General features: G+C 45.7%; 2 protein-coding genes across 3 annotated transcripts; both read right to left on the reverse strand.

The window, feature by feature from the left end:
- Positions 1-2,158: 2,158 nt before the first annotated feature.
- LOC112556076 (carbohydrate sulfotransferase 15-like) lies at positions 2,159-9,038 on the reverse strand. The gene is made up of 6 exons (XM_025224690.1): positions 8,959-9,038; positions 5,762-5,899; positions 4,752-4,899; positions 4,179-4,377; positions 2,933-3,028; positions 2,159-2,268 (listed from the first exon to the last, which is right to left on the reverse strand). The coding sequence occupies exons 1-6, from the start codon at positions 8,964-8,966 to the stop codon at positions 2,159-2,161; spliced, it is 699 nt and encodes a 232-aa protein (XP_025080475.1). The 5' UTR covers positions 8,967-9,038.
- Positions 9,039-14,982: 5,944 nt separating this feature from the next.
- LOC112558089 (carbohydrate sulfotransferase 15-like) lies at positions 14,983-25,416 on the reverse strand. 2 transcript variants are annotated; one of them, XM_025228288.1, is made up of 9 exons: positions 25,262-25,416; positions 23,627-23,803; positions 22,421-22,571; positions 21,205-21,400; positions 20,771-20,866; positions 19,907-20,063; positions 17,891-18,062; positions 16,874-17,021; positions 14,983-15,265 (listed from the first exon to the last, which is right to left on the reverse strand). In XM_025228288.1, exons 1-9 carry the CDS (start codon positions 25,276-25,278, stop codon positions 15,054-15,056), a joined length of 1,326 nt encoding a protein of 441 aa, XP_025084073.1. In that variant the 5' UTR covers positions 25,279-25,416; the 3' UTR covers positions 14,983-15,053. The 2 variants fall into 2 exon arrangements, with proteins under 2 accessions (XP_025084073.1, XP_025084072.1); XM_025228287.1 differs by having other exon boundaries at positions 17,864-18,062.
- Between the last annotated feature and the right edge of the window lie 782 nt (positions 25,417-26,198).

A 26,198-nucleotide genomic window follows, 5' to 3' on the forward strand; every position in this document is an offset into this window, starting at 1 on the left:
TACCAGTCCCTCCAGGAACACCGAGTACATGCCCTCGTGGATAGGGCCATCATCAGCTGCCTTTTATGTAACGCACACGCACCTCACGAGTTAATCGTTTCAGTGTTCTCTGTATCCTACCTAGCCTATCATTAGGTCCCTATGTAGCTGCGATATACAATAGACATTAGTACTACTGTACCTTTGTTCTCTAGCTAAGTGTAGGAAGACAAACATTAGCTACTGTACTCTGGTTTCTCTAGACAGGGAATCATCCGTTTGTTAGGAGAAGACAAACATTGGCTACACTGTTCGTACTACTAAGTTGTAGAGAAGACAAAACATTAGCTACTACTGTACCTCTGTTCTTCCTAGCCAAGGTGTAGAGAAGACAAACAATTAGCTACTACTTGTTAAACTCTGTTCTCATAGACAGGTTGTAGAGAGACACAAACATTCGCTACTACTGTTCTGTAGCTAAGTGTAAGAAGACAAACATTAGCTACTACTGTAACTCTGTTCTTCCTAGCTAAGTGTAGAGAAGACAAACATCAGCAACACTACGTATACCTTGTTTGTCTCTCCTAGCCAGGGTGTTGGTTGTAGGAGCAGACGCTCAACGGACATCTCCGGAGTCCAAACACTGCTCACACTTTCTGAGTAGTTAGCGGACGACTTTGCCTCTACACATACTCGTGGAACTGCTGGGGACTGGGGGTTCTTGAACAGCTCGCGGACTTGGCCGTGAATAGTAACTCTTGCTGTACAGCCTGCATCACCGGAAATTGTGGTTTGAATGGTGTTTATCTAGGCCGAGGGATTTGTGAAATGAGTGTTTGCGAACAGGTATCTTACTGGAGGTATGAGTCGCGACAGGTATCTTACTGTGAATGAGCGACAGGTACTACTGGAGGAGCGATGAGAGACAGGCATCTTTACTGGAGTGAGAGACAGGTATCTTACGCGAGGATGAGAGACAGATCTTACTGCCGGAGATGAGCGACAGTATCTTACTGGAGGATGAGCGACAGGTATCTTACTGGAGGATGAGAGACAGGTATCTTACTGGAGGATGAAGAGACAGGCATCTTAGACTGAAGAGACTAGACAGGTATCTTACTGGAGGATGAGCGACAGGTATCTTACTGGAGGATGAGCGACAGGTATGTTACTGGAGGATGAGAGACAGGTATCTTACTGGAGGATGAGCGACAGGTATCTTACTGGAGGATGAGCGACAGGTATCTTACTGGAGGATGAGAGACAGGTATCTTACTGGAGGATGAGAGACAGGCATCTTACTGAAGGATGAGAGACAGGTATCTTACTGAAGGATGAGAGACAGGTATCTTACTGGAGGATGAGCGAAAGGTATCTTACTGGAGAATAAGCGACAGGTATCTTACTGGAGGATGAGAGACAGGCATCTTACTGGAGGATGAGCGACAGGTATCTTACTGGAGCGAATAAGCGACAGGTATACATTACTGGGAGGATAGGAAGGATGGGATGAGACAGAGTATCTTACTGGAGGATGAGGTCAACGACAGCCGTATCTTACTGGAGGATGAGAGACAGGCCATCTTACTGGAGGATGAGCGACAGGTTATCTTACTGGAGGATGAGAGACAGGTATCTTACTGGAGGATGAGAGACAGGTATCTTACTGGAGGATGAGAGACAGGCATCTTACTGGAGGATGAGCGACAGGTATCTTACTGGAGGATGAGAGACAGGCATCTGAGGAGATTTGAAACAGACTTTCATTCATTCATTACCTTTCTGTGTTTGTGTCTTTACATCAGATGTTTTCTTTGTCTTTATTTCTGTCCGCTTATATTTTTGTTTGTCTGCCTATCGGTCTGTTATTCGACATGTCTGTTTGTACTGCTGTATATCTGCTGGGTGTTCCCGCCCCCCCCCCCTTTGGTGTATTTATGTTTGCCATTACTCCTGTATATATTTTTGTTTGTCTGTTCATTTGCATCATTTTAGTCTTTTATTCTCATTTTCTGATTTTAATTCGTCTCTTTTACTGTCAGCATTCCTGTTGTTCACTCCAATCTCTCTCTCTCTGGTGTTGCGATCACGAAAGTCAGAGGGGTGCTCTGAGTTGGATGACCTTTGACATTACCTGTCCGGTGGGTTTCGCAGACTAAGAATGATCTTGCCTTGGGGTTTAGGTGGTGGAATATGAGCGGCCACCGTGTGTCGAGGCTCTGCACAAACTCTTGCCATAGAGATTTGGCCACATGAGTGTGTCGGAGAAATAACTCACACTTCCTTCTCCTGCACAAAGAAATTATCACACCAAAGTGATCATCACACCAAAGTGTGTTTGTGTTTGTGTGTGTGTCTGTGTGTCTGTGTGTCTGTGTGTCTGTGTGTGTGTGTCTGTGTGTCTGTGTGTGTGTGTGTGTGTGTGTGTGTCTGTGTGTGTGTGTGTGTGTGTGTGTGTGTGTGCCTCTTATTGTTATTTACAATCTATGGGGAGGTGACCACATGTCTGGACACTCAGTACTGAGGTGATGATAACTACTTGCCCTGTAAGCAGTTTTTGAAACTGTCACATGTGTGACCCGCCTAGCAGGTCATCGTGTGGCCTCTCTGTCTTTCAGCAGCTGGGTCTGTTTGGTAAGTGGTTTGTGCGTACGGGTATCGAACCGGTGTGTCCTGTCTCTCCTGCAATGTGTCCCTTGCTCGTCCCTCACAATGTATTATCATGACTCACTGAATGTAAAGTTAGGTTGCCAGGGAAAAAGCTCCTAAAGTTACTGAACTTTTGAGTCCCGCCTGCAGTTAGTTGCCTTGACCAGGCCTGACCACGTGATAGCCCACCTACTCTATGGCAAGAACCCTATGGCAAAATGCTTTGTTGTTATTATCATTCTAGATGAAGTGAACTGTGATTTAAGATGTGATTTAAGGCTGTTGTCGAGGGTTCGTGTCTTACCAATCACCAGATCAGACCTTCCTTTTCGCTTGATATCTGCGTCGATTGCTCGAGCCAGCGGGTCAAACTGGTTGATGTACCAGTCGAAGCTGTAACCTGAAAAAGATGGCAGTCACTACTCACAAAGTGATGGAGGTGCTGGTCAAAACCAGTATTGCAAGCACTGCACTCAGAGTCAATATCAAATTAGAGAAGGACACGAGAGGACGAGCAATCTCGCAGCTACCGTCGTCCCTCAGTATTAGGCAATACACCAGCAACACCTCACCTCCTCCACCCGCCCACACGATACCCAAAGCCGCGAGTGCTGGCCCCTGAAATCACAGTTATCGCCCCTCGTGACAAGCTATGAAGGAAGCGGTGGCTCACTGGGACAAAGATTGTGTGGACAGGCTGCAAGATTGCTTGGAGACCAGACTGTAGCTGACTATTTATTTTGTAAAAGTCCTGTTGCGACAATTAAAGCAGGCTCTGCTGTGATAGAAGTTCTTGAAAGCTTGTTCTGACAGACTTACAAGCACCAGACAAGGGATCTTAAGATCCACTACAGTCTACAGAAGTAAAGGCAGTGTTAATGTTGTTATTTTATATTATTTTATGTAGATGAGTACTCAAACACCTGTATTCGCTTAATGATTTCTTTATCCCCCGAGCGCTTCACACAATACTGTGACAGTTGCTTGTTCAGAAGCTAATTAGGATGAATGTTGCTACCAGAGTTTCTTTGTTACAGCTAGGTGCTAGAGCTGTTAGCTCGACTAATGTGTCAACAAACATTTTGCACACAGAGGACATGCTCTCTCCATTGTTTGTTTCCCTGTTTACGGCTGAATGTAAACAATGCTGACTGCCTCATACAGTCTGCAGACGACACCGGACTAACGGCTTAACTGTCAACAGTGACTACTGCCGACAGGTGAATGGTCCCTTAGCTACATGTGTGATGATAACTGACAGCTGAATGCACAGAAAACGAACGAAATGGTTGTGGATTTCAGGAAGGAGAGGATTGTTTTAATGAAATACCTATTAAACAAGAGTGAAGAGTAGGACAGACACACAGACATTAACAAAGCAGGGTTAGGGTGATTGGGAGAGACACTCGATGACAAGCTTGTCATCAACAAAGTGCCTGCAAGTGTAGCAGAAGTAAGGCGAGTACTAAACATAGCGAGGGAGATATCAAAGCAAAGTGATGCGAGAAGCAAACAGCCACCCGGTACCCGCACACAGGAGGGTAACTGACCAAAGCGCCGCAACTTGGTGAACCAGTGGATTTCCTTCTGACCCATCAGCACATCCGGGTGCCTGGTGATTCGCTTAAACAGGTCGGTAGTTCCGCACTTGAAGACACCCACCACGAAGAAGTAGGGTACGCAGCTGAGCAGCCCAGAGGAGTTGTACCAGCATGGCGACTTGCTGTTGTCTAGGTACTGGGGTGGCTCCTGGCAAACACACACACACATAAAAAAATATACATACACACACGTATAAATACACACACGTATACACATATACATACACACATACACATGTACACAGATACTTGCTGTTGTCTATGTACTGTGGCGGCTCCCAGCATGAGCACACATCTACATGTACACGTATGATATAATACATCTGTAGATACACACACAGATGCCGATATATATATATTCAAGCACATACACATACCCATTATTACATTCATACATCTACACACATACCAACTCACTATAAACAAACAGGTGTCATACTATACTGAGGATATGGCAGTGTCAGTACACACGTCACACTGACACTGTCAGTGTCAGCTACAGTAGGTGCCAGACTTACTTACTATAAACTTGAAGGCTGTTTCATTGGGTCTGCCACAGCAGTTCTGGTAGAGAAAACCCTCTTCTACAAAGTCCAGCTTGATCCGGGTGGGCTTCACGTAGTCCTCCCGCATGGTGGACACGCTTCTGCGCTCCCAGGGTATTGTCTCCCTGGACCAACAGAGACAGGTATCGGCGTGGGGAAAACACACACCTCCCCTACACATCTCCCCTACAACCCTCCCTACACACCCTCCCCTCTCCCCTACACACACCCTCCCCTACACACCCTCCCCTACACACCCTCCCCTAACACCCTCCCCTACACACACCTCCCTACACACCCTCCCCTACACACCCTCCCCTACACACCCTCCCTACCACACCCTCCCTACACACCCTCCCTACACACCCTCCCCTACACACCCCTCCCCTACACACCCCCCTACACACCCTCCCTACACACCCTCCCCTACACACTCACACACACCGCACGCCACTTAAACACAGTTAAAAGACAACACATACCACACTCACACAGCGCACATGGCATACATACACCTACAACAAAACAAATACACACTACAAACACACCTTAACTCACCAAACAACATACAATTACCAAACTATACAAACAAAGCTATTTTGTTTGTTTATTGTAATGGTTACTTTGTGTTACTTTGTGTTTCTATGACAAAGAACAATCCGTTGGTAAACAAATTCGAGGTTCTTTTGTTTGAATTCTCGTCATGGTTATGTCGGGTTTACATGACACAGAATTGTGCAATCAAGATACTTGTGTACACTTATGTCGGGGACTGTCACGTGACAAGTAACGGGAGGTGGTAACAGGCAAATGTTGTCGGACAGTGGTCAAGTGCTGCAAGGGGAGTAATGCAGTCACCACTTCTTCTTAAAGGGAGTGAATGCTGGTTACCCGAGCTACAGCAGGCCGTTACTATTAAAATCAGAAATGGTTTGGACACAAGAGACATGGAGCTTGGGTAGTTGAACAGACGACAGTCAGACTCACATCCTGCTGCAGTCGGAATCTTCTCGAAGGGCCAGGGACAGCTGACCGGGAAGACTGACCAGAAATACCATGGCGGAGAAGACTGCCAGACAGGAGACGACGATAATGAAAACTCTCTTCTTCAGATTCATAGTACACCTGCAAGTAAATGAAAAGATTAATAGTAACCACGCAAATACATCACACACATCGATACTAGCAAGTGCATCACACACATCGATAGTAGCCAGTACATCACACACAATGTTAGTAACCAGACAAGAGCATCACACACAATGTTAGTAACCAGACAAGAGCATCACACACAATGTTAGTAACCAGTACATCACACACATCGATACTAACAAGTGCATCACACACAATGTTAGTAACCAGACAAGAGCATCACACACAATGTTAGTAACCAGTACATCCCACACATCGATACTAACAAGTACATCACACACAATGTTAGTAACCAGACAAGTGCATCACACACAATGTTAGTAACCAGACAAATACATCACACACAATGTTAGTAACCAGACAAATACATCACAAACAATGTTAGTAACCAGACAAATACATCACACACAATGTTAGTAACCAGACAAGTGCATCACACACAATGTTAGTAACCAGACAAATACATCACACACAATGTTAGTAACCAGACAAATACATCACACACAATGTTAGTAACCAGACAAATACATCACACACAATGTTAGTAACCAGACAAATACATCACACACAATGTTAGTAACCAGACAAGTGCATCACACACATTAATACTAACAAGTGCATCACACACAATGTTAGTAACCAGACAAGTGCATCACACACAATGTTAGTAACCAGACAAGCACTAAGCATATTTCATAGCAACCCTCAGGCAAGTCACCTACGAGGCGCGATCAGAAAGTTCCAAGTTTCACTCAGAAAGAAGAACAAGAAGTGAATTTTGTTTGTTGTGAAACTAGAGAAAGTAACACAGATGTTTGTTCTGTGTGCACACGAGGCGCATACACAGGTGAAGGGTAGTGCGACACCTCACCTACACCAGGACTACACACAGGCCGGAGCAGTCTTAAAGGATCTGCAAAAGAAAGATGACACCCAAGGAAATCCACGAGGACAGGTACAGACTCCCCTTCCCATGTAACTGTGACTAAGTAAGCTGCTGAGTTCAAGTGGAGCAGGGTCAGCACAAAAGATGACCCACGGTCAGGTCGTCCAAAAACCTCAACCACTGATGATCAAGTTGATGCCATTCACTGCATGGCTTCGGATGTTTAGTCCTCGTTACTCCTCGATGAGCATAGGGGTAGGATGACAGACGTCTTACTGTCCAGCAGAGAGTCAAGTCCATGGGGAGTAGTTCTGGTTCAGCCCACACTGTTTTGACAGATCTTGGGGATGAGCAAGCTGTCTGCAAGATGGCTCCCAAGAATGCAGACGCCAGAGCAGAAGGTTCAAAGGATTGACATTTCCAGGACATTTCTGACTCGCTTCCAGGCTGACCCTGAGAATTTCCGCCGCAGATTACTCCCTCAAAATGAAAGCTGGTTCATCACTTCGAGCCTGAGTCAAAGATTCAAAGCAAACAGTGGAAACAGAGTGGCTCTCCACACCCGAGGACATTCAAGCAGGCGGCGTCGGTTGTCAAGGTGATTGCTTCTGTTTATTTTTTTATTGTGAAGGCGTAATCAGGATAAGCTTTCTAGAACTTATTATCACTCTGCTCAGGTTGCAGCAGATGAAGCAGCCAACTGCTACCCCATCCCCCTTTACTCACCAGACTTAGCTCCATCTGACTTTTACCTGTTTCCTAAACTCAAATCCCACCTATGTGGTCGCCATTTAGGAAACAGCGATGAGGTCACGTGTGCTGTGGATGAGGTTTTGATGAACTGGACGTCACCATCGTCCGTGATGGGATTGAAATGCTTGAGCATCGTCAGGGTCAGGCTTAGAACTTGATGAAAGACCCTCGTACATCGAATACAACATGAATGGACACTCGTTACACAGACTGAACACGTGACGTATGATCCTACACAAACTGAACACACTACACACGACTCCGTACACGCCGTGTAAGGATCTTATGAACATAGCACATGACACATGAACACACTGTGTAAGGATACTATTGCCAAGACACGTGACACACTAACACGCTGTGTAAGAATACTATAGACATGACACGTGACACACTAACACGCTGTGTTAGGATACTATGGATATGACACGTGACACACACGCTGTGTAAGGATACTATAGACATGACAGTGACATGTGACACACTAATATGCTGTGTTAGGATATTACAGACATGCCACGTGACACACACGCTGTGTAAGGATACTATAGATATGACAATGACACGTGAGACACACTAACACGCTGTGTTAGGATACTATGGATATGACACATGACACACACGCTCTGTAGAGATATTACAGACATGACACGTGACATACACGCTGTGTAAGGATACTATAGACATGACAATGACACGTGACACACACACGCTGTGTAAGGACACTATCGGTATCACAACACAATGACGTGTGAGGACACTATAGACATGACAGTGACACGTGACACACACGCTGTGTAAGGACACTATATACATGACAGTGACACGTGACACACACGCCGTGTACGGACACTATCAGTATCACAACACAATGACGTGTGAGGACACTATATACATGACAGTGACACGTGACACACACGCTGTGTAAGGACACTATCGGTATCACAACACAGTGACGTGTGAGGACACTATAGACATGACAGTGACACGTGACACACACACACGCCGTGTAAGGACACTATCGGTATCACAACACAGTGACGTGTATGAAAGTCTCCTACTCAGATGACACGTCACCTGAACACACCATGTAAGCCGAGTGACAATCAACAGACAGCCAGCAGGTAGGATGGACGGGAGGACAACGGCGAATGACGTCCACGGCGGAAATTGAGGGAGGATAAACAACTAAACAGTTTTCACAGAGAAAGGCGAGGAATTGCTAAAATAAACAATCAACAAAGCTGTTGGATAGAATTTTCGGCGGAGACTGTGATGAAGAGTGTTGTGAAGAAGAAAGACTACTGACCTTTGGACAGTTCGGCTGTACAGGAGCGATGATGTCAAAGGTCATGCAGAGAAACAAAAACAACTAAAATACTGTTTGTCTCACCTTGTCATGGCGGAGCTTGTGTTTCAGTCTCACTAAATGTAAAAAAATGAACTGATACGATAGCAAGCAAATGCCATGGTACTCACCACGCTTTGGATTGGTTTTCCTGTGTAACCCCCGAGGCCCCCCCTGACTGGCGACACTCGACTGCCCGTATGAACGAGGCGGAGGGCTGATGCTCAATAGCAAATTAAAGTATTTAGCGGCCTCCACATCTGTGCAAGCTATTGATCAGCAGGTAATCAAGCTTTGCTCACCATCCGATTGGTTTCCTCCTCCTATTGACTTGACTGACAGTGGCACTGACAGTGGCATGAACAGCAGGACTGACAGCCACAGACAGGACTACAGCACTCAACTCACAACTGTTCCCCTCCCGACACGTGTTGTCTGCTCTAAACAGTTTTGTCGTCTAGGAAGTCATCAGTCGTAGATGGACGATGATATCTGTCGTCAGGGTGGTGTCGCCACTGTGTGTGATGTGACTGTCAACACAACTTTCTGAGAATGGTGTGATGTATGGTGAAGGCTCGAGAGTCCTGATAGCACTGTGTATGCGTCCTCCCCCTTCCCCACCACAAAGACTAAGGTTCTGGAAATAAATCTGCTGATCAAAATAACTTTATGGAAGCTAGTTTCATCAAAACATTTTAAACAAAAGATATGAAGCTTTCAAAATAATTTTTCTAACAAGAAAGGAATTTCATCAAAATATGTTAAAGGCAAAAGCGAGTTGAAGCATTTGTTCTAGCACCATCCTGAGGTTTGGGTTGTGGACTGAGTTCAACTCATCCTCCTCTCTGTGTTAGCAAAGTAGCAGGTAGCAGCTCCCCGACACACCCTTGTTGACGGACGGGACAGACACGACAACAACTCACCCGCCACCACAGTGCTGACCACATGAGGGAGACCATCAGAGCATGGTGTTGCCATGGCAACAATGTAATAGCAATGTAGTAATGAATACAGTAATGTAATAATTAACACAGTAATGTAATAATAATATAGTAATGTAATAATTAACACAGCAATGAGGTAATAACACAGTAATGCAATAATTAATACAGTAATGTAATAATAATAATAATAATAATAATACAGTGATGTAATAATTAACACAGTAATGCGGTAATAACACAGTAATGCAATAATTAATACAGTAATGTAATAATAATAATAATAATAATAATAATAATAATAATAATAATAATAATAATAATAATAATAATAATAATAATAATAATAATAATAATAATAATACAGTGATGTAATAATTAACACAGTAATGCGGTAATAACACAGTAATGCAATAATTAATACAGTAATGTAATAACAATACTACAGTGATGTAATAATTAACACAGTAATGCGGTAATGAGACGGAAGGAAGTACGATCACTTACATGGCTATCGAGACGTCAGCAGTCGTGATAATTACTTTCGTTCACACGTACCCAGGGTCAGTGTGCATCACGTGGGGTCTTCACGTGACCTTCACACAATCATTGAACTTGGCGAGTGAACTTAGACATAAGACACTAGCGAGTGAACACAAACTAGCGAGTGAACAGCAAGTGAGCAGGTGCACTGACTACATCTATTGACACCAAACATATCAACTCACCACACACACAGACATACAGCTACAGACACACAGCTACAGACACACAGCTACAGACACACAGCTACAGACACACAGCTACAGTAGGCCGACAGGTGCTGGCTGTCCTCTCTGTACGCATGTGTTTGTTTTCCTCTCAAACACCCACGTACGTACACAGCACACAAGAGCACGTGCACAGCGCGCATGTGCAGTGCCGACCTTTCGTCGCTCGTCTGTCGCTTCTAACGATTAGTCTTAATTATGAACATCCTCGTTTATTTTTGTCACACACACACATACACGTACACGTACACACACACACGTTCCCTCTCCCCCACTACTGACAGCCAGCATGAGACCAGGTGTCGGGTAGACACAAGTGTTAAGCGGTTGTCATGGCCGCGTGTAATGACGTGGCAACATGAATGAGTGAGTGATGTTGGGGGGGGGGGGGTACTTGGTGGTTCACGCCGTCAGCAGTAAAGACTGTATCACCACAAGACAGTCAGCAGTAAAGACTGTATCACCACAAGACAGTCTACAGTAAAGACTGTATCACCACAAGACAGTCAGCAGTAACGACTGTATCACCACAAGACAGTCAGCAGTAACGACTGAATCACCACAAGACAGTCAGCAATAAAGACTGTATCACCACAAGACAGTCAGCAGTAACGACTGTATCACCACAAGACAGTCAGCAGTAAAGACTGTATCACCACAAGACAGTCAGCAATAAAGACTGTATCACCACAAGACAGTCAGCAGTAAAGACTGTATCACCACAAGACAGTCAGCAGTAACGACTGTATCACCACAAGACAGTCAGCAGTAACGACTGAATCACCACAAGACAGTCAGCAATAAAGACTGTATCACCACAAGACAGTCTACAGTAAAGACTGTATCACCACAAGACAGTCAGCAGTAAAGACTGAATCACCACAAGACAGTCAGCAGTAACGACTGTATCACCACAAGACAGTCAGCAGTAACGACTGTATCACCACAAGACAGTCAGCAGTAAAGACTGTATCACCACAAGACAGTCAGCAGTAAAGACTGTATCACCACAAGACAGTCAGCAGTAAAGACTGTATCACCACAAGACAGTCAGCAGTAAGTATAAGACTAGTGTATCACCACAAGACAGTCAGCAGTAACGACTGTATCACCACAAGACAGTCAGCAGTAAAGACTGTATCACCACAAGACAGTCAGCAGTAAAGACTGTATCACAGTCAGCGCAGTCAGCAGTAAAGACTGTATCACCACAAGACAGTCAGCAGTAAAGACTGTATCACAGTCACACACCACTGTCACAGTCAGCAGTAAAGACTGAATACTGTCACACACAAGACAGTCAGCAGTAAAGACTGTATCACCACAAGACAGTCAGCACTGTAACGACTGTATCACCACAAGACAGTCAGCAGTAAAGACTGTATCACCACAAGACAGTCAGCAGTAAAGACTGTATCACCACAAGACAGTCAGCAGTAAAGGTATAAGACAGTTAAAGACTGTATCACCACAAGACAGTCAGCAGTAAAGACTGTATCACCACAAGACAGTCAGCAGTAACGACTGTATCACCACAAGACAGTCAGCAGTAACGACTGTATCACCACAAGACAGTCAGCAGTAAAGACTGTATCACCACAAGACAGTCAGCAGTAACGACTGTATCACCACAAGACAGTCAGCAGTCACACAAGTCAGCAGTAAAGACTGTATCACCACAAGACAGTCAGCAGTAACGACTGTATCACCACAAGACAGTCAGCAGTAAAGACTGTATCACCACAAGACAGTCAGCAGTAACGACTGTATCACACAAGACAGTCAGCAGTAAGACTGTATCACAAGACAGTCAGCAGTAAAGACACACAAGAAAGTCAGCAGTAAAGACTGAATCACCACAAGACAGTCAGCAGTAAAGACTGAATCACCACAAGACAGTCAGCAGTAACGACTGTATCACCACAAGACAGTCAGCAGTAAAGACTGTATCACCACATGACAGTCAGCAGTAAAGACTGTATCACCACAAGACAGTCAGCAGTAAAGACACCACAAGAAAGTCAGCAGTAAAGACTGAATCACCACAAGACAGTCAGCAGTAAAGACTGAATCACCACAAGACAGTCAGCAGTAACGACTGTATCACCACCAGACAGTCAGCAGTAACGACTGTATCACCACAAGACTCACTCTGTAAACATGTCACGTGCAGAGAAAGAACAGCGTGCCCAAGACGAGAGCTGATCCCAGGACTCCCAGCCAACCCTCACTGTGTGCAAGTTTCTTCTTGTGAAGATGTTACAAGCCTTCGTTCTCACTAACTTCCATGTTTCCTTTCCCACACTGCTCTTTGTGACCGTCACAAATTATTACCTGCAGCCAGTCTTGACAGTTCATTGTTCAAGAACAAATTTAGACAATTATTTATTGATTATGAGCAAATGCCAAAAGCAACATAAAACAGACTCATCTGAACTCCAGAGTTACCTGCCCTTTGTCTATATTTCGTCAACCTCTCGGTTTTCCTGTCTACTAGCTATTTCTTACTCTATGTGCTGGCAAATCGGCTATGTGACTTGTCTATCGTAACAGGCAGACTGACAGGCAGCTGTGACTTGTCTATCATAATAGGCAAAAAGCTGTGACTTGTCTATCGTAACAGGCAGACTGACAGGCAGCTGTGACTTGTCTATCATAATAGGCAAAAAGCTGTGACTTGTCTATCGTAATAGCCAGACTGACAGGCAGCTGTGACTTGTCTATCACAATAGACAGACTAGCAGACAGCGTGACATGTCTATCATAATAGACAGACTAGCAGACAGTGTGACTTTCTATCTTAATAGACAGACAGCTGTGACTTGTCTATCACAATAGACGGACAGCTGTGACTTGTCTATCACAATAGACTGACTGACAAACAGCTGTGACTTGTCAATCACAATAGACTGACAGCTGTGACTTGTCTATCACAATAGACTGTCACTTGTTTAGCAAGAGTCCTGTCTACAGTGACAACGAATCCCATTTCTACCAGTGGTTTATTGAGAGACGTTTATCTTTCCATCTGTATGCGGGTAGACAGCCTCTGTGTCCATGACAACCACAGTCTGAACAGTCCTGTCCACATCTGTGGTAAGGTTGTGTCGGACAGACGGATGCAGCTTCTTTCTGTGACCAACAAACAGTCAGGACAGCTGCTGGCCCTGTGTCTACACCTGAACAGGTGCTAACGAGAGATTGTATTACTGAGCTCAGGTAGATGTTGTGTGCAAACACGTCACAGTAACGGACACCTGACATCGTGTGTGTCATCTGTGTGTCATCTGTGTGTCATCTGTGGTCCGCCTGCTCAGCCTCAGTGTCAGTGGTGTGTGTGTGGGTGATGGAGGTGTGCACATGGTTATTCTTGATGTAAGCTTGTTGTTTGTTTTATATGATATATATTTGTGTGTATGTGTGTGTCGCTTCCTTCTTTTTTTTATTGTAAATATTGTTCATGTCGACATCTGTTAACGCTGCAGCTTGCAACGAACTTTATTCTTACTTTTATTTCTTTTACTTTGTGACTACAGCGCCTTCCATGTTCGTATTGTCCATTGGGACAAATAAAGTTGGTCCTTGTCATTGTCACTGTCATTGTCATTGTCATTGTCACTGTCATTGTCACTGTCATTGTCACTGTCACTGTCACTGCCATTGTCACTGTCATTGTCATTGTCACTGTCACTGTCACTGTCACTGCCATTGTCACTGTCATTGTCATTGTCACTGTCACTGCCATTGTCACTGTCATTGTCATTGTCACTGTCAAGGATGATGGGAAGCACCAGCGACATGTAAAGCTAACATTGTGACAGGCAGCTGAAATCTCATGTCCGCCATGGCGGTTGTCGCTGTTGTTGTTTTTTGTATTTCCGGGGCGTAGCTGTCGCCTTTGGAGAGTCAGCCCTGGACAGTCAGCACACATGTCACGTGGGTCTCTTGACCCCACACCTTGCTACCAAGAGTGCTGCTTGACCCCACACCTTGCTACCATGAGTGCTGCTTGACCATCGCACCACTTGACATGTCAGCGATGTACTTCAACAGTCACCGCTTCACTCCAGACTGATGGACATGGACAGCTCATGACTATGGAGATGTGGAGTAGTTGTAGAAGTATTCTGTGTTGCGATGTAGTTGATGATGTATTCTGTGCTGACATGTGGAGTAGTTGATGTATTCTGTGTTGACATGTGGAGTAGTTGATGTATTCTGTGTTGCAGTGTGTAGTAGTTGATGTATTCTGTGTTGCAGTGTGTAGTAGTTGATGTATTCTGTGTTGCGGTGTGGAGCAGACCTAACCAAAGTAACATCTACATTAAAACACATACACACAGACTACACACTACACACTAGGAAATACATTTACTAGTCTCCGGACCACAAGAGCTCGCTGTACGATTTAATCCACAACTTTCTGTCTTTAGCTCGGCGTCCCTTTGGCTGTTGGACTCTTTCCTTTCTTGAGGTTGCGGTCGTCCTTCAGCAGCTTGGAGAGTCTGTTGGTGAAGGGGAGGTAGAAGTCGTGCAGCAGCTTGACTGTGCGGTTCTGCATGGGGCCGATCTTGTAGTAGACGTTGGGCGAGGGCTTGGACATGGAGCTGACCGCCTCAAACTCCGCGTCGGACATGGCAGCTGCACAGCAAGCATCGCCAACAGCAGTTAGCAGCAGCAAGTCGGGTAGTCACAGGTCAAGGCTACAGGGGACTGCTAGAGGGCAAGGCTAGAAGCGACTGCTAGAGGTCAGAGCTAGAAGCAAAAAATGTCTGTCGGGACAAAGGGATATCACTGATTCTAACTGGACAAGGGCTTATAACTCTACATATCGACAGTACAGTAGATACATCAGGGTTTGAAGCACTGTACCACTCACACCAGACATCTAAAACATCTAAAACATTATGTCACTTTCATGCAGCTCTTGAAGCACGAGGCCACTTACACGAGAGGCTTGAAACAGTGAGCCACTTGCACATAAGATGTTAGAAACATCGCGCTACTTGTAGAAGGCGGACATAAAGACTTCAAAACTGTGTAAGTGATGTCTTGTTGTATAAGTGATGTTGTAAAAGTGATGTCTAGCTATATAAGTGATGTCTTGTTGTATAAGTGATGTTGTAAAAGTGATGTCTAGCTATATAAGTGATGTCTTTTTGTATACAAGTGATGTCTTGTTGTGTAAGTGATGTCTTGTTGTACACAAGTGATGTCTTGTTGTGTAAGTGATGTCTTGTTGTACACAAGTGATGTCTTGTTGTATAAGTGATGTTGTAAAAGTGATGTCTAGCTATATAAGTGATGTCCTGTTGTATAAGTGATGTTGTAAAAGTGATGTCTAGCTATATAAGTGATGTCCTGTTGTATAAGTGATGTCTTGTTGTACACAAGTGATGTCTTGTTGTGTAAGTGATGTCTTGTTGTACACAAGTGATGTCCTGTTGTATACAAGTGATGTTGTATAGTGATGTCTTGTTGTACACAAGTGATGTCCTGTTGTATACAAGTGATGTCTTGTTGTACACAAGTGATGTTGTATAAGTGATGTCCTGTTGTATAAGTAATGTTGTAAAAGTGATGTCTAGCTATATAAGTGATGTCTTGTTGTACACAAGTGATGTCCTGTTGTATAAGTGATGTCTCGTTGTACACAAGTGATGTTGTATAAGTGATGTCTTGATGTACACAAGTGATGTCCTGTTGTATAAGTGATGTCATGTTGTATAAGTGATGTTGTAAAAGTGATGTCTAGCTATATAAGTGATGTCTTGTTGTATAAGTGATATCATGTTGTATAAGTGATGTCTTGTTGTACACAAGTGATGTTGTATAAGTGATGTCTTGATGTACACAAGTGATGTCCTGTTGTATAAGTGATGTCTTGTTGTACATAAGTGATGTCATGTTGTATAAGTGATGTCTTGTTGTACACAAGTGATGTCCTGTTGTATAAGTGATGTCTTGTTGTACACAAGTGATGTCCTGTTGTATACAAGTGATGTCTGTTGTATACAAGTGATGTCCTGTTGTATAAGTGATGTTGTATAAGTGATGTCTAGCTATATAAGTGATTTCCTGTTGTACACAAGTGATGTCCTCTTGTATAAGTGATGTCACGCTGTATAAGTGACGTTGTATAAGTGATGTCTCGTTGTATAAGTGATGTTGTATAAGTGATGTCTCGCTATACAAGTGATGTCTACTGTTACCACGTACAGAGGAGGATGGGAATAGTGAGCCACTTACATAAGCCCAGAAAATTGAAGACTTCTTTAAGAGATCTTGAAATTTCATTCACATAGTTCTCAAAACGAATGACGTAGACTTGGTCAGGAGGGAAAACTCTCAACCAGTCCTCCACGAACACGGCGTACGCTCCACCTGAAAGATCTATCTGACACACACACACACACACACACACACGCACACGCACACACACACACACACACACACGCGCACACACACACACACACATACACACACACACGCACACACACACACACACATACACACACACATACACACACACACACGCACACACACATACACACATTAGCAGGTAGTAGGATAAAGTTAGCTTTAGCACATAGTAGGACGAGGTTATGGTTAGGAGATAGCAGGACGAGGTTAGCATTAGCAGATAGCAGGGTGAGGCTATCCCTGGGGTATATGACTATGTTAACAGTAGAACATATCAGGACGAGGCTAGCAGGGGATAGCAGGGTGAGGTCAACATTAGCAAGGAGGAGGAGCTGGTGCCAAGAGCCAGTAGAAGACGACTGTGTGCCACGTGAGCACCACAGACTTTTCTCACGGTGTACACCATGGGTAGCTAGAGGATTCCTACAGAGTACCTACAGGATACATATTTGTCAGGGTACCTACAGGATACATATCTGCCATGTTACCTACAGGATACATATCTGCCAGGGTACCTACAGGATACATATCTGCCAGGGTACCTACAGGATACATATCTGCCATGTTACCTACAGGATACATGTCTGCCAGGGTACCTACAGGATACATATCTGCCAGGGTACCTACAGGATACATGTCTGCCAGGGTACCTACAGGATACATATTTGTCAGGGTACCTACAGGATACATATCTGCCAGGGTACCTACAGGATACATATCTGCCAGGGTACCTACAGGATACATATCTGCCAGGGTACCTACAGGATACATATCTGCCAGGGTACCTACAGGATACATATCTGCCAGGGTACCTACAGGATACATATCTGCCAGGGTACCTACAGGATACATGTCTGCCAGGGTGCGGTTGTAGATGCAGGCCCGGACAGGAAAGTTCTTGAAGCATTCCTTGTAGGCCGGCACAGCGCGGATGATGAACTCGTGCAGCTTCTGGGTGCTGGGGTCCTTCAGGCGCTCTGTGGAGGCCGCTGCCAGGGTGTAGGTGGAGAATATCCTGCAGCAAGTCAACCAGCAGTACATCACGTGTCATGCCCCAGGTGACATCACACACCCAGTCTACACCAGTCATCTCATTGCATCTTACATCCTACGAGTGGTGACCTTTGGCCTCCGGAGGAGACCAGCTGTCCGTCCTTCTGTCTCGTCTGTGAATGCAGGTCAAGATTTGGCTTCTCCTCCTCATCTGTGATGTTAGTTGTCTCCTCCTCATCTGTGATGTTTGTCGTCTCCTCCTCATCTGTGATGTTTGTCGTCTCCTCCTCATCTGTGATGTTTGTCGTCTCCTCCTCATCTGTGATGCTAGCTGAGCCGTTGGTCTGTGTTATGAAATGTTTTTCAGTGTTTATGGTGCGCCATTTCTTACAACAGACATCTTCCTCCACTAACGGCTTCTGTCTCCTCTTCCTCCATCTTGCTTTGGATTGTTGACCTTACCGGATGCTGTGCCTTCTTTACTGACACTTGTAGTTGTTCTAGTTGTGGACCAGTTTTACCATTGTGGACCAGTATGGACCATGCCGTTCTCCAATTATTATTTAGGAATCACGTGTGTTGCTTCATGTTGTGCAGGTTAAACTCTAGCTCGATGTGCTTCACGATGTCATCTGGTGATGAGAGATGTTTGTGTGGTGGTGTGTGTGTGTGGTTGTGTGTGTGTGTGTTTGTGCGTGTTTGTGTGTGTGTGTGTGTGTGTGTGTGTGTGTGTGTGTGTGTGTGTGTGTGTGTGTGTGTGTGTGTGTGTGTGTGTTTGTGCGTGTTTGTGTGTGTGTGTGTGTGTGTGATCCTCCATCCTGCTCCCTGCGTGTCAGGGTGTGTATGGGTGGATGGCTGCCTGTATGCCGAGATCACCGCAGTTGACGGTCAGACTTGCTCTTCAGGAAAAGCTCGAAGATGGAAGTGAGCGAGACTCTTGATGTCAGCACTATAATGACTGTCACTCTGTAAGTGTAATGCTCTCTTGCACCATTAACCTAACACTTGCCTGTTTACAACACAAAGTTATTTGCTTCATTAGTCTGAAATGTTTTCTATGAAATGATAAATAGAACGAAACGCACATAAACATTGAGAACTAAAATCTTGGCTCTCAAGACATGGACACGTGTGTGCACGGCCTGTACCTGCACCTGCACCTGTACCTGCACCTGCACCTGTAGTGCGAGTGGGAGCTGCTCTTCTCGCTCCTCCCGCTCTCGCCATGTACCTCCCGTGGCAGCGACAAAAATAACGACTGACACCGAAACACCGGACACTGGGGCATCCTTCCACACAACAGTTCAAACCACCTTCTGGATGTTTATTGTTGTCCTTACTCTCGCACTCTGCTGACATAGCCATTGTCGTCCTTTGCTAGACCGGAAGCTGTTCTGTCCATAGCCTCGTTCTAGGAGTTAATTGTAAAAAATATGGTCTGCGAGCCATCCAGGTGAGAGATTCATGGTGTCACTGGCTGCTGTTGCTTCGCTTGTTCAGTGGCAGGACTGAGCCCTGCTCTCCACTGCCGTAAATCCTCACATTCGCTATTGCGACAACTGTGTCTTGCTGCCAACCGACACGTGACACGTCAGACACTGGGGACACCGACCCTCGCTTTGAGGAAACCAACTTCACAGTCTGGTGTTGGCAGGCAGGGAGTGAGAGTGAGTGTAAATAATGATAAGACCACAGAAACCAACATAATGATGATTATCTTTGTGTCTTCTGAGTAAAGCACTTTGACCCCGCCTTTAATAGTGTGGAAAGGCGGTCTCTAAACAACAACAACAACAACAACAACAACAACAACAACAACAACAACAACAACAACAACAGTCCGTGGTCATACTCAACATCTCTCACCTGTCGACAGGCTCCCTGATCATGATGATGATCTTTGCATTCGGGTTCAAGTGACGCAGGTGGTTAGCAATGGTGACACGGGGCTCGGCGCAGCCTTGGTTACCTGTCAGGTGTCGCCATATACGCACGTCCGAGAAGTAGTCCAGCGTCTTTTCACCTGAGGATGATGGAATTGAAATAGTCATCGTCATTCATGCTGTGGGGAAGCGTGTGTGAGCTGTGTGTACATTGACAATCACGACTGCAGGATGGCACTGGTGGTCTCACTTTGGTATAAGACTGAGTAAAGACACCCGGCACAGGACGTAGAGCTCACCACGTAGACGTGAGACTGAGATGTAACACAGCACGTAGACACACAGACATGACAGAGGGCGCTCACACTAGACATCTAACATATAATATCACATTATTATTAGCACACAAAGACTTGCACACTGTAAGACCTTTTCCCTCACACGATAGATGTCACAAGGCTACATGATCCACACAGACAGGGATTACACAGGGTACAGACAGGGATTACACACCACACATTGTACTACAGGGTACATGACACACATTGTACTGTAGATATAACACAGGGTACACCACACATACATTGTACCCTAGAAGTAACAGGGTACACCTCCCATACATTGTACCCTAGAAGTAACAGGGTACACCTCACATACGTTGTACTGTAGATATAAGACAGGGTACACGACACATACATTGTACCCTAGAAGTAACAGGGTACACTACATACACTGTACCCTAGAAGTAACAGGGTACACTACATACATTGTACCCTACAAGTAACAGGGTACACTACATACATTGTACCCTACAAGTAACAGGGTACACTACATACACTGTACTGACCAATGACTTTGCGAGAAGTGCCAGTACTCTTGATGTCTTCATGAATGGACTTCGCCACAGGGTTAAAGACGTTGGCGTACCACCGCAACCCGGCACCTGCAGGAGAGACAGGAGAAGTGTTCAGTGCACCTGTAGGAGAGACAGGAGAAGTGTTCAGTGCACCTGTAGGAGAGACAGGAGAAGTGTTCAGTGCACCTGTAGGAGAGACAGGAGAAGTGCTCAGTGCACCTGCAGGAGAGACAGGAGAAGTGCTCAGTGCACCTGTAGGAGAGACAGGAGAAGTGCTCAGTGTCACACTGCACAGGTCATGTGTTCAGTTTTTCAGTGTTGTATGTGTTCACACCAGGTGACCCCAATGTTCTCCCTGTTTCACTCAACAGTTCATTCAGCGTTACTCAGCTGTACCTTACGCTCTGAGCCTGAACTCATTGTACCTAGTGTTCTGAGCCTGTTGAACCAGTGAACCTCTTTTCTGGTGCTGGCGACTTCCGGGTGGGCCAGGAGGCGCTTGTAGAGGTCGGGGGCGCCACTTTTGGTGGACCCTATGACGTAAAAGTAGGGTAGACACCGCAGTCGTCCACCTTCATACCAGCAGGGATTGCGGCTCTTGTCTGTGTAGGGTGGAGGATCCTGAAAGATACAGAAGTCAGTGAAGGGGACAGGATATCAGGCGATACAGGGTACAGGGTACAAACACGGGTGGGGAAGCAGCTCGCGTGCACACGGCGTTCGTCTAGTCAATGACAATGGCAGCCTGCACGTGAGAGGTCTGTCACGTTTAATCTCTCCACACACAGCATCAGCGCACTGGCCGGCTGTCACGTGGGAGCGCGCGAGCTCATTAATTAAGACGCAGACGTGTTTGTAACAGCTGGCCCTGCAGTCCGCCATCTTACATCTTGATGTTTAATTAAAACCCGCACGTGCAGGGGTGTAGCCTCCCACTCTCAAATGTAGATAACCGCCATGTCAGTTGGCCTCATTACACTGATGACGTGTAGATAACAGCCAGTCAGTAGTCCACTACACTGACGTCATGTCAGTAGTCATCACTACACTGACGTCATGTAGATAACTGCCAGTCAGTAGTCATCACTACACTGACGTCATGTCAGTAGTCATCACTACACTGACGTCATGTAGATAACTGCCAGTCAGTAGTCATCACTACACTGACGTCATGTAGATAACTGCCAGTCAGTAGTCATCACTACACTGACGTCATGTAGATAACTGCCAGTCAGTAGTCATCACTACACTCATGTCGTGTGGCTAGCCCTACGTTGGTTTGTACACCTTGTAGGCGTATGTCCCACAGAACTTATCATGTCGAACAGCGTCGGTGCACTTACAGTGTAATGATGTAATGAAATGACACAACATCACTAACTCTGAGACTGCAATGAGCTAGTGTCCCCAGGTACGGGTACATCAGACGTCACCGGGTATGTTTTAGCCCAGTCACGATGCACAAGTATTTACAGGTAAAATGAGAGACTTGCCACATACTATACAGGTCTAGTGACATGTCACGTGACATTACTTCAGCCACACAGAAGCTGAATGTCGAGGGTGTGTATGTTTGTGTGTTGCATGTGACCTGCGGCTGTCCAGAGGTTAGCAAGACGCACTGAGGTCAAGAGTTCATACCACGAAGCCGTAGGTCTTGTTTCTGATGGCGGAGTCGGGGGCACAGCACACCTCCCCCACCGGCTTGTCGCCCACGAACTTCAGCGTGAAATCCTTCTTGAACTCGTCCAGCTGCTCGGACCAGAACGGCGTCTCTTCTGGCAAAAGGGGTCTGCGCAACGACAGTCACGTGACACTCTTCTTTATCGACAAGTGCAAACAAAAGGTCAGATAGACATACAACAGGTCACGGGTACGACAGGTAAGTCACAGGTAGGACAGGTAAGTCACAGATAGGACAGGTAAGTCACAGGTAGGACAGGTAAGTCACAGATAGAACAGGTAAGTCAAAGGTACGACAGGCAAGTGACATATACGACAGGTAAGTCACAGATAGCACAGGTAAGTCACAGATACGACAGGTAAGTCACAGGTACGAAAGGTAAGTCACAGATACGACGAATAAGTCACAGGTACGACAGGTAAGTCCCAGATACGACAGGTAAGTCACAGATAAACAAGGTAAGTCACAGATACGACGAATAAGTCACATGTACGACATGTAAGTCACAGATAAACAAGGTAAGTCACAGATACGACGAATAAGTCACATGTACGACATGTAAGTCACAGATACGGCAGGTAAGTCACAGATACGACGAATAAGTCACATGTACGACATGTAAGTCACAGATACGGCAGGTAAGTCACAGATACGACGAATAAGTCACATGTACGACATGTAAGTCACAGATACGGCAGGTAAGTCACAGATACGACGAATAAGTCACATGTACGACAGGTAAGTCACAGATATGGCAGATAAGTCACAGATAGGACAGGTAAGTCACAGATACGACGAATAAGTCACAGATACGACAGGTAAGCCTGAGCCACTACAGCTCAGCTACAAAATCGATGTCAGAAACGGAATCAACAGGTCAGTCACATAATTAGTAGGTCAGGCACAGAATCAACAGGTGATTGGCGGTGTATTAATGCAGTATCGATGTTGATGATGTCTGTACGCCTGTATTATTAGTGAAGCTGTAGTGTCGACACTGATGGTGTGTAGTACTAATGTTGAGGATGTCTGTAGGCCTGTATCATTAGTGAAGCTGTTTGTACTGTGGACAGTGTGCTGCCTGTGGTGTCGACACTGATGGTGTGTAGTACTAATGTTGAGGATGTCGCTGCTGTGCATCACACGCTGCTCTTTGTAGTTACCCGTCGTCTGGACACGCCTCCAGACTGCTGGCAGCGACACTCCGCTTCTGGTTGTTGCTGTCGCTGTTGCTGCCGTCGCTGTTGGTGCGAAGATTGATGGGCAGCACGAGGTGCATGAACAACATCGTCATCATGGACACGCCAACGGCCAGAGGAAGTTTTCTCTTGGACACCATCCTGACAACAACATCAACACACGGTGACAACATACACCCTCCTCATAGCAACACACGCGGTGTAAATATACAGGTAGTCCTCGACTTACGACGGGGATCCGTTCTTAACGCGGCGTCGTAAACCGAATTTCGACGTAAGTCGGATCATACGTTCATACAGTACTGTACCATCATAAACCAACCCCTACTCGCCACAAATTCTTCACTTTCACTTCCTTCCCACTTTTCTCTTTTCAACGCCTCAAACAGTCGCCTAGCCTTCTCCTGAATAACCATAAAACTCACAGGGATACGGCGTTGATTTTGGTCTTCCAACCAAAGCGCCAATAATCTGTCCATCTCAATAATAAGCCCACTACGTTGCTTTGTTATCACTGTCGCTGTAAGTCGGAATGAGTGTCGTAACCACGAAAACGACGTAACTCGAGACCATCGTAACCCGAGGACTACCTGTACTCGGTGCATTGTGAACATGACAGCAGTCAGTATACAACGACAATGACACTTTACAGGATGTACTCAACATACAACAACAATGACACTTTACAGTATATACTCAGTATGTAACGACAATGACACTTTACGGCATATACTCAGTATATAACAACAATGACACTTTACAGTATGTACTCCACATATAACGACAATGACACTTTACGATATGTACTCAGTATATAACGACAATGACACTTTACAGTATGAACTCCACATATAACGACAATGACACTTTACGATATATACTCAACATATCGAAAATAACACAGTGCACCGTGACAGCGTACTACAAGTGACAATAATGAGAGTAGGTGGTCAAACTATACCCGGGGTAACTGACAATAACAACTGTACTGTGTATAAATCCATTGGTTTGTGGCTTGATATAGACTCTATTGAGTATAGACTATGGCACTACACTCGTGACCGGGTATCTGGCCCTCTCTACATTGTACACTAGCCTCGTATTATCCTACACGTGACCGGGTATAGGCCTCTTTGTATATTTGTAGACTACACGGACATCCTCCTACAAGCTGTCAGGTCTCTAGCGCCCTCTCTCTATATATATGTATATATGTGTACACACAAACACCAGTACACCACTGTACAAGCGGCCAGGCCTGTGTCCGGCAGGTGTCGCTGTACCTGTACTGCTGTACACAGTGCCGAGCGCAGTGCCTAGCATCCGTCAAGGGGCTACAAAGCGGAGGCAGAGTGCTGTGACCTGAGGAGACAGACAAGCTGCATGACGGACACACATGGATGCACGCAGCAGGTCAGCAGGTCAGCGCCGGACACCCTTGCACGGAGCTGTGACGTCAGTGGTGACCAGGGGCAGCAAGTTAACGGCTCGATGGACAGGACGTGACGTCACAATACGACGGTTGTGTTATTTATTGTCCTGCAGTTTGTTCTATCACGCACATAGCCATAGGCAAAGTCAAAGAGTAAGGGTACCTACCCGTTTGCTGGGATCATCACTCCGGTTCGTCGCAGCTTCTGTCTCCTACAAAGGTGTCCACCCTCTTGGCCGCCTGGCCAGCCCTCCGCTGTCTAGAACACGTCACCAGGTGGCGCCTGACACTCCTTGCCGACCGACAGAAGTAATTATCAGTATTGCTGCTGCACACCAGTTAGGTGAGGGGCGGGGGTTCCGGGGGCACCGGACGGGGAAGGGGGAGAAGATCGACCTACGTTATTGACTGCAGTTGTCAGCGGCACGTCGATGAGGCGCTGCGACAGATGACACGAATGTCAACACACACCTGACTGTCACCGGTGGGCAGGCGACTGAAGACCATGTTGTGACATGACATAGGAGCGTTCATAGTCACGTGATTCATAGTCACGTGCACGGCACCAACCTGAGAGCTGACTGCTGCTGTCCATGTTCTGTCAGCAAAACTCCAGCACCAACAATCTTCACCCTCCTACGGATTGTGGACTTTTCTGTCGGATTGGCTGTGGAGATGTGGGGCTGTACTTTAGAGATGTGGGGCTGTACGTTATGGATGTGGGGCTACACATTACAGATGTGGGGCTGTACTGTAGAGATGTTAAATGTTTGACAGCACAGCATCACACCTTCGTGAAGTGTACTGGACTGCTGGCAGACGATTTTTTCAAGTTAACTACTAAAACGAGGCTGGTGTGTACCAAGCTTCCGGTTTAGTCACATTCTTTCTTACGGCTCGCCGAGACTAACAGCGGAGAAGGTGGCAAGAGGCTAAGCGTTGGTCTCGGCAGACAGTCAGCAGTCCACCTGTACACTCCGTGACCACACGATTGACAGCAGAGCCGTCCATAGTAAACAACCATAATAAACAACCATAGTAAACAACAATTTATAAATAATCACTAAGAGCATGACACAAATGTCAAGCGTGCAATGAAGTCAA

This window comes from Pomacea canaliculata, linkage group LG2 (assembly GCF_003073045.1).
Source record: "Pomacea canaliculata isolate SZHN2017 linkage group LG2, ASM307304v1, whole genome shotgun sequence".
NCBI classification, from domain to species: Eukaryota; Metazoa; Mollusca; class Gastropoda; order Architaenioglossa; family Ampullariidae; genus Pomacea; species Pomacea canaliculata.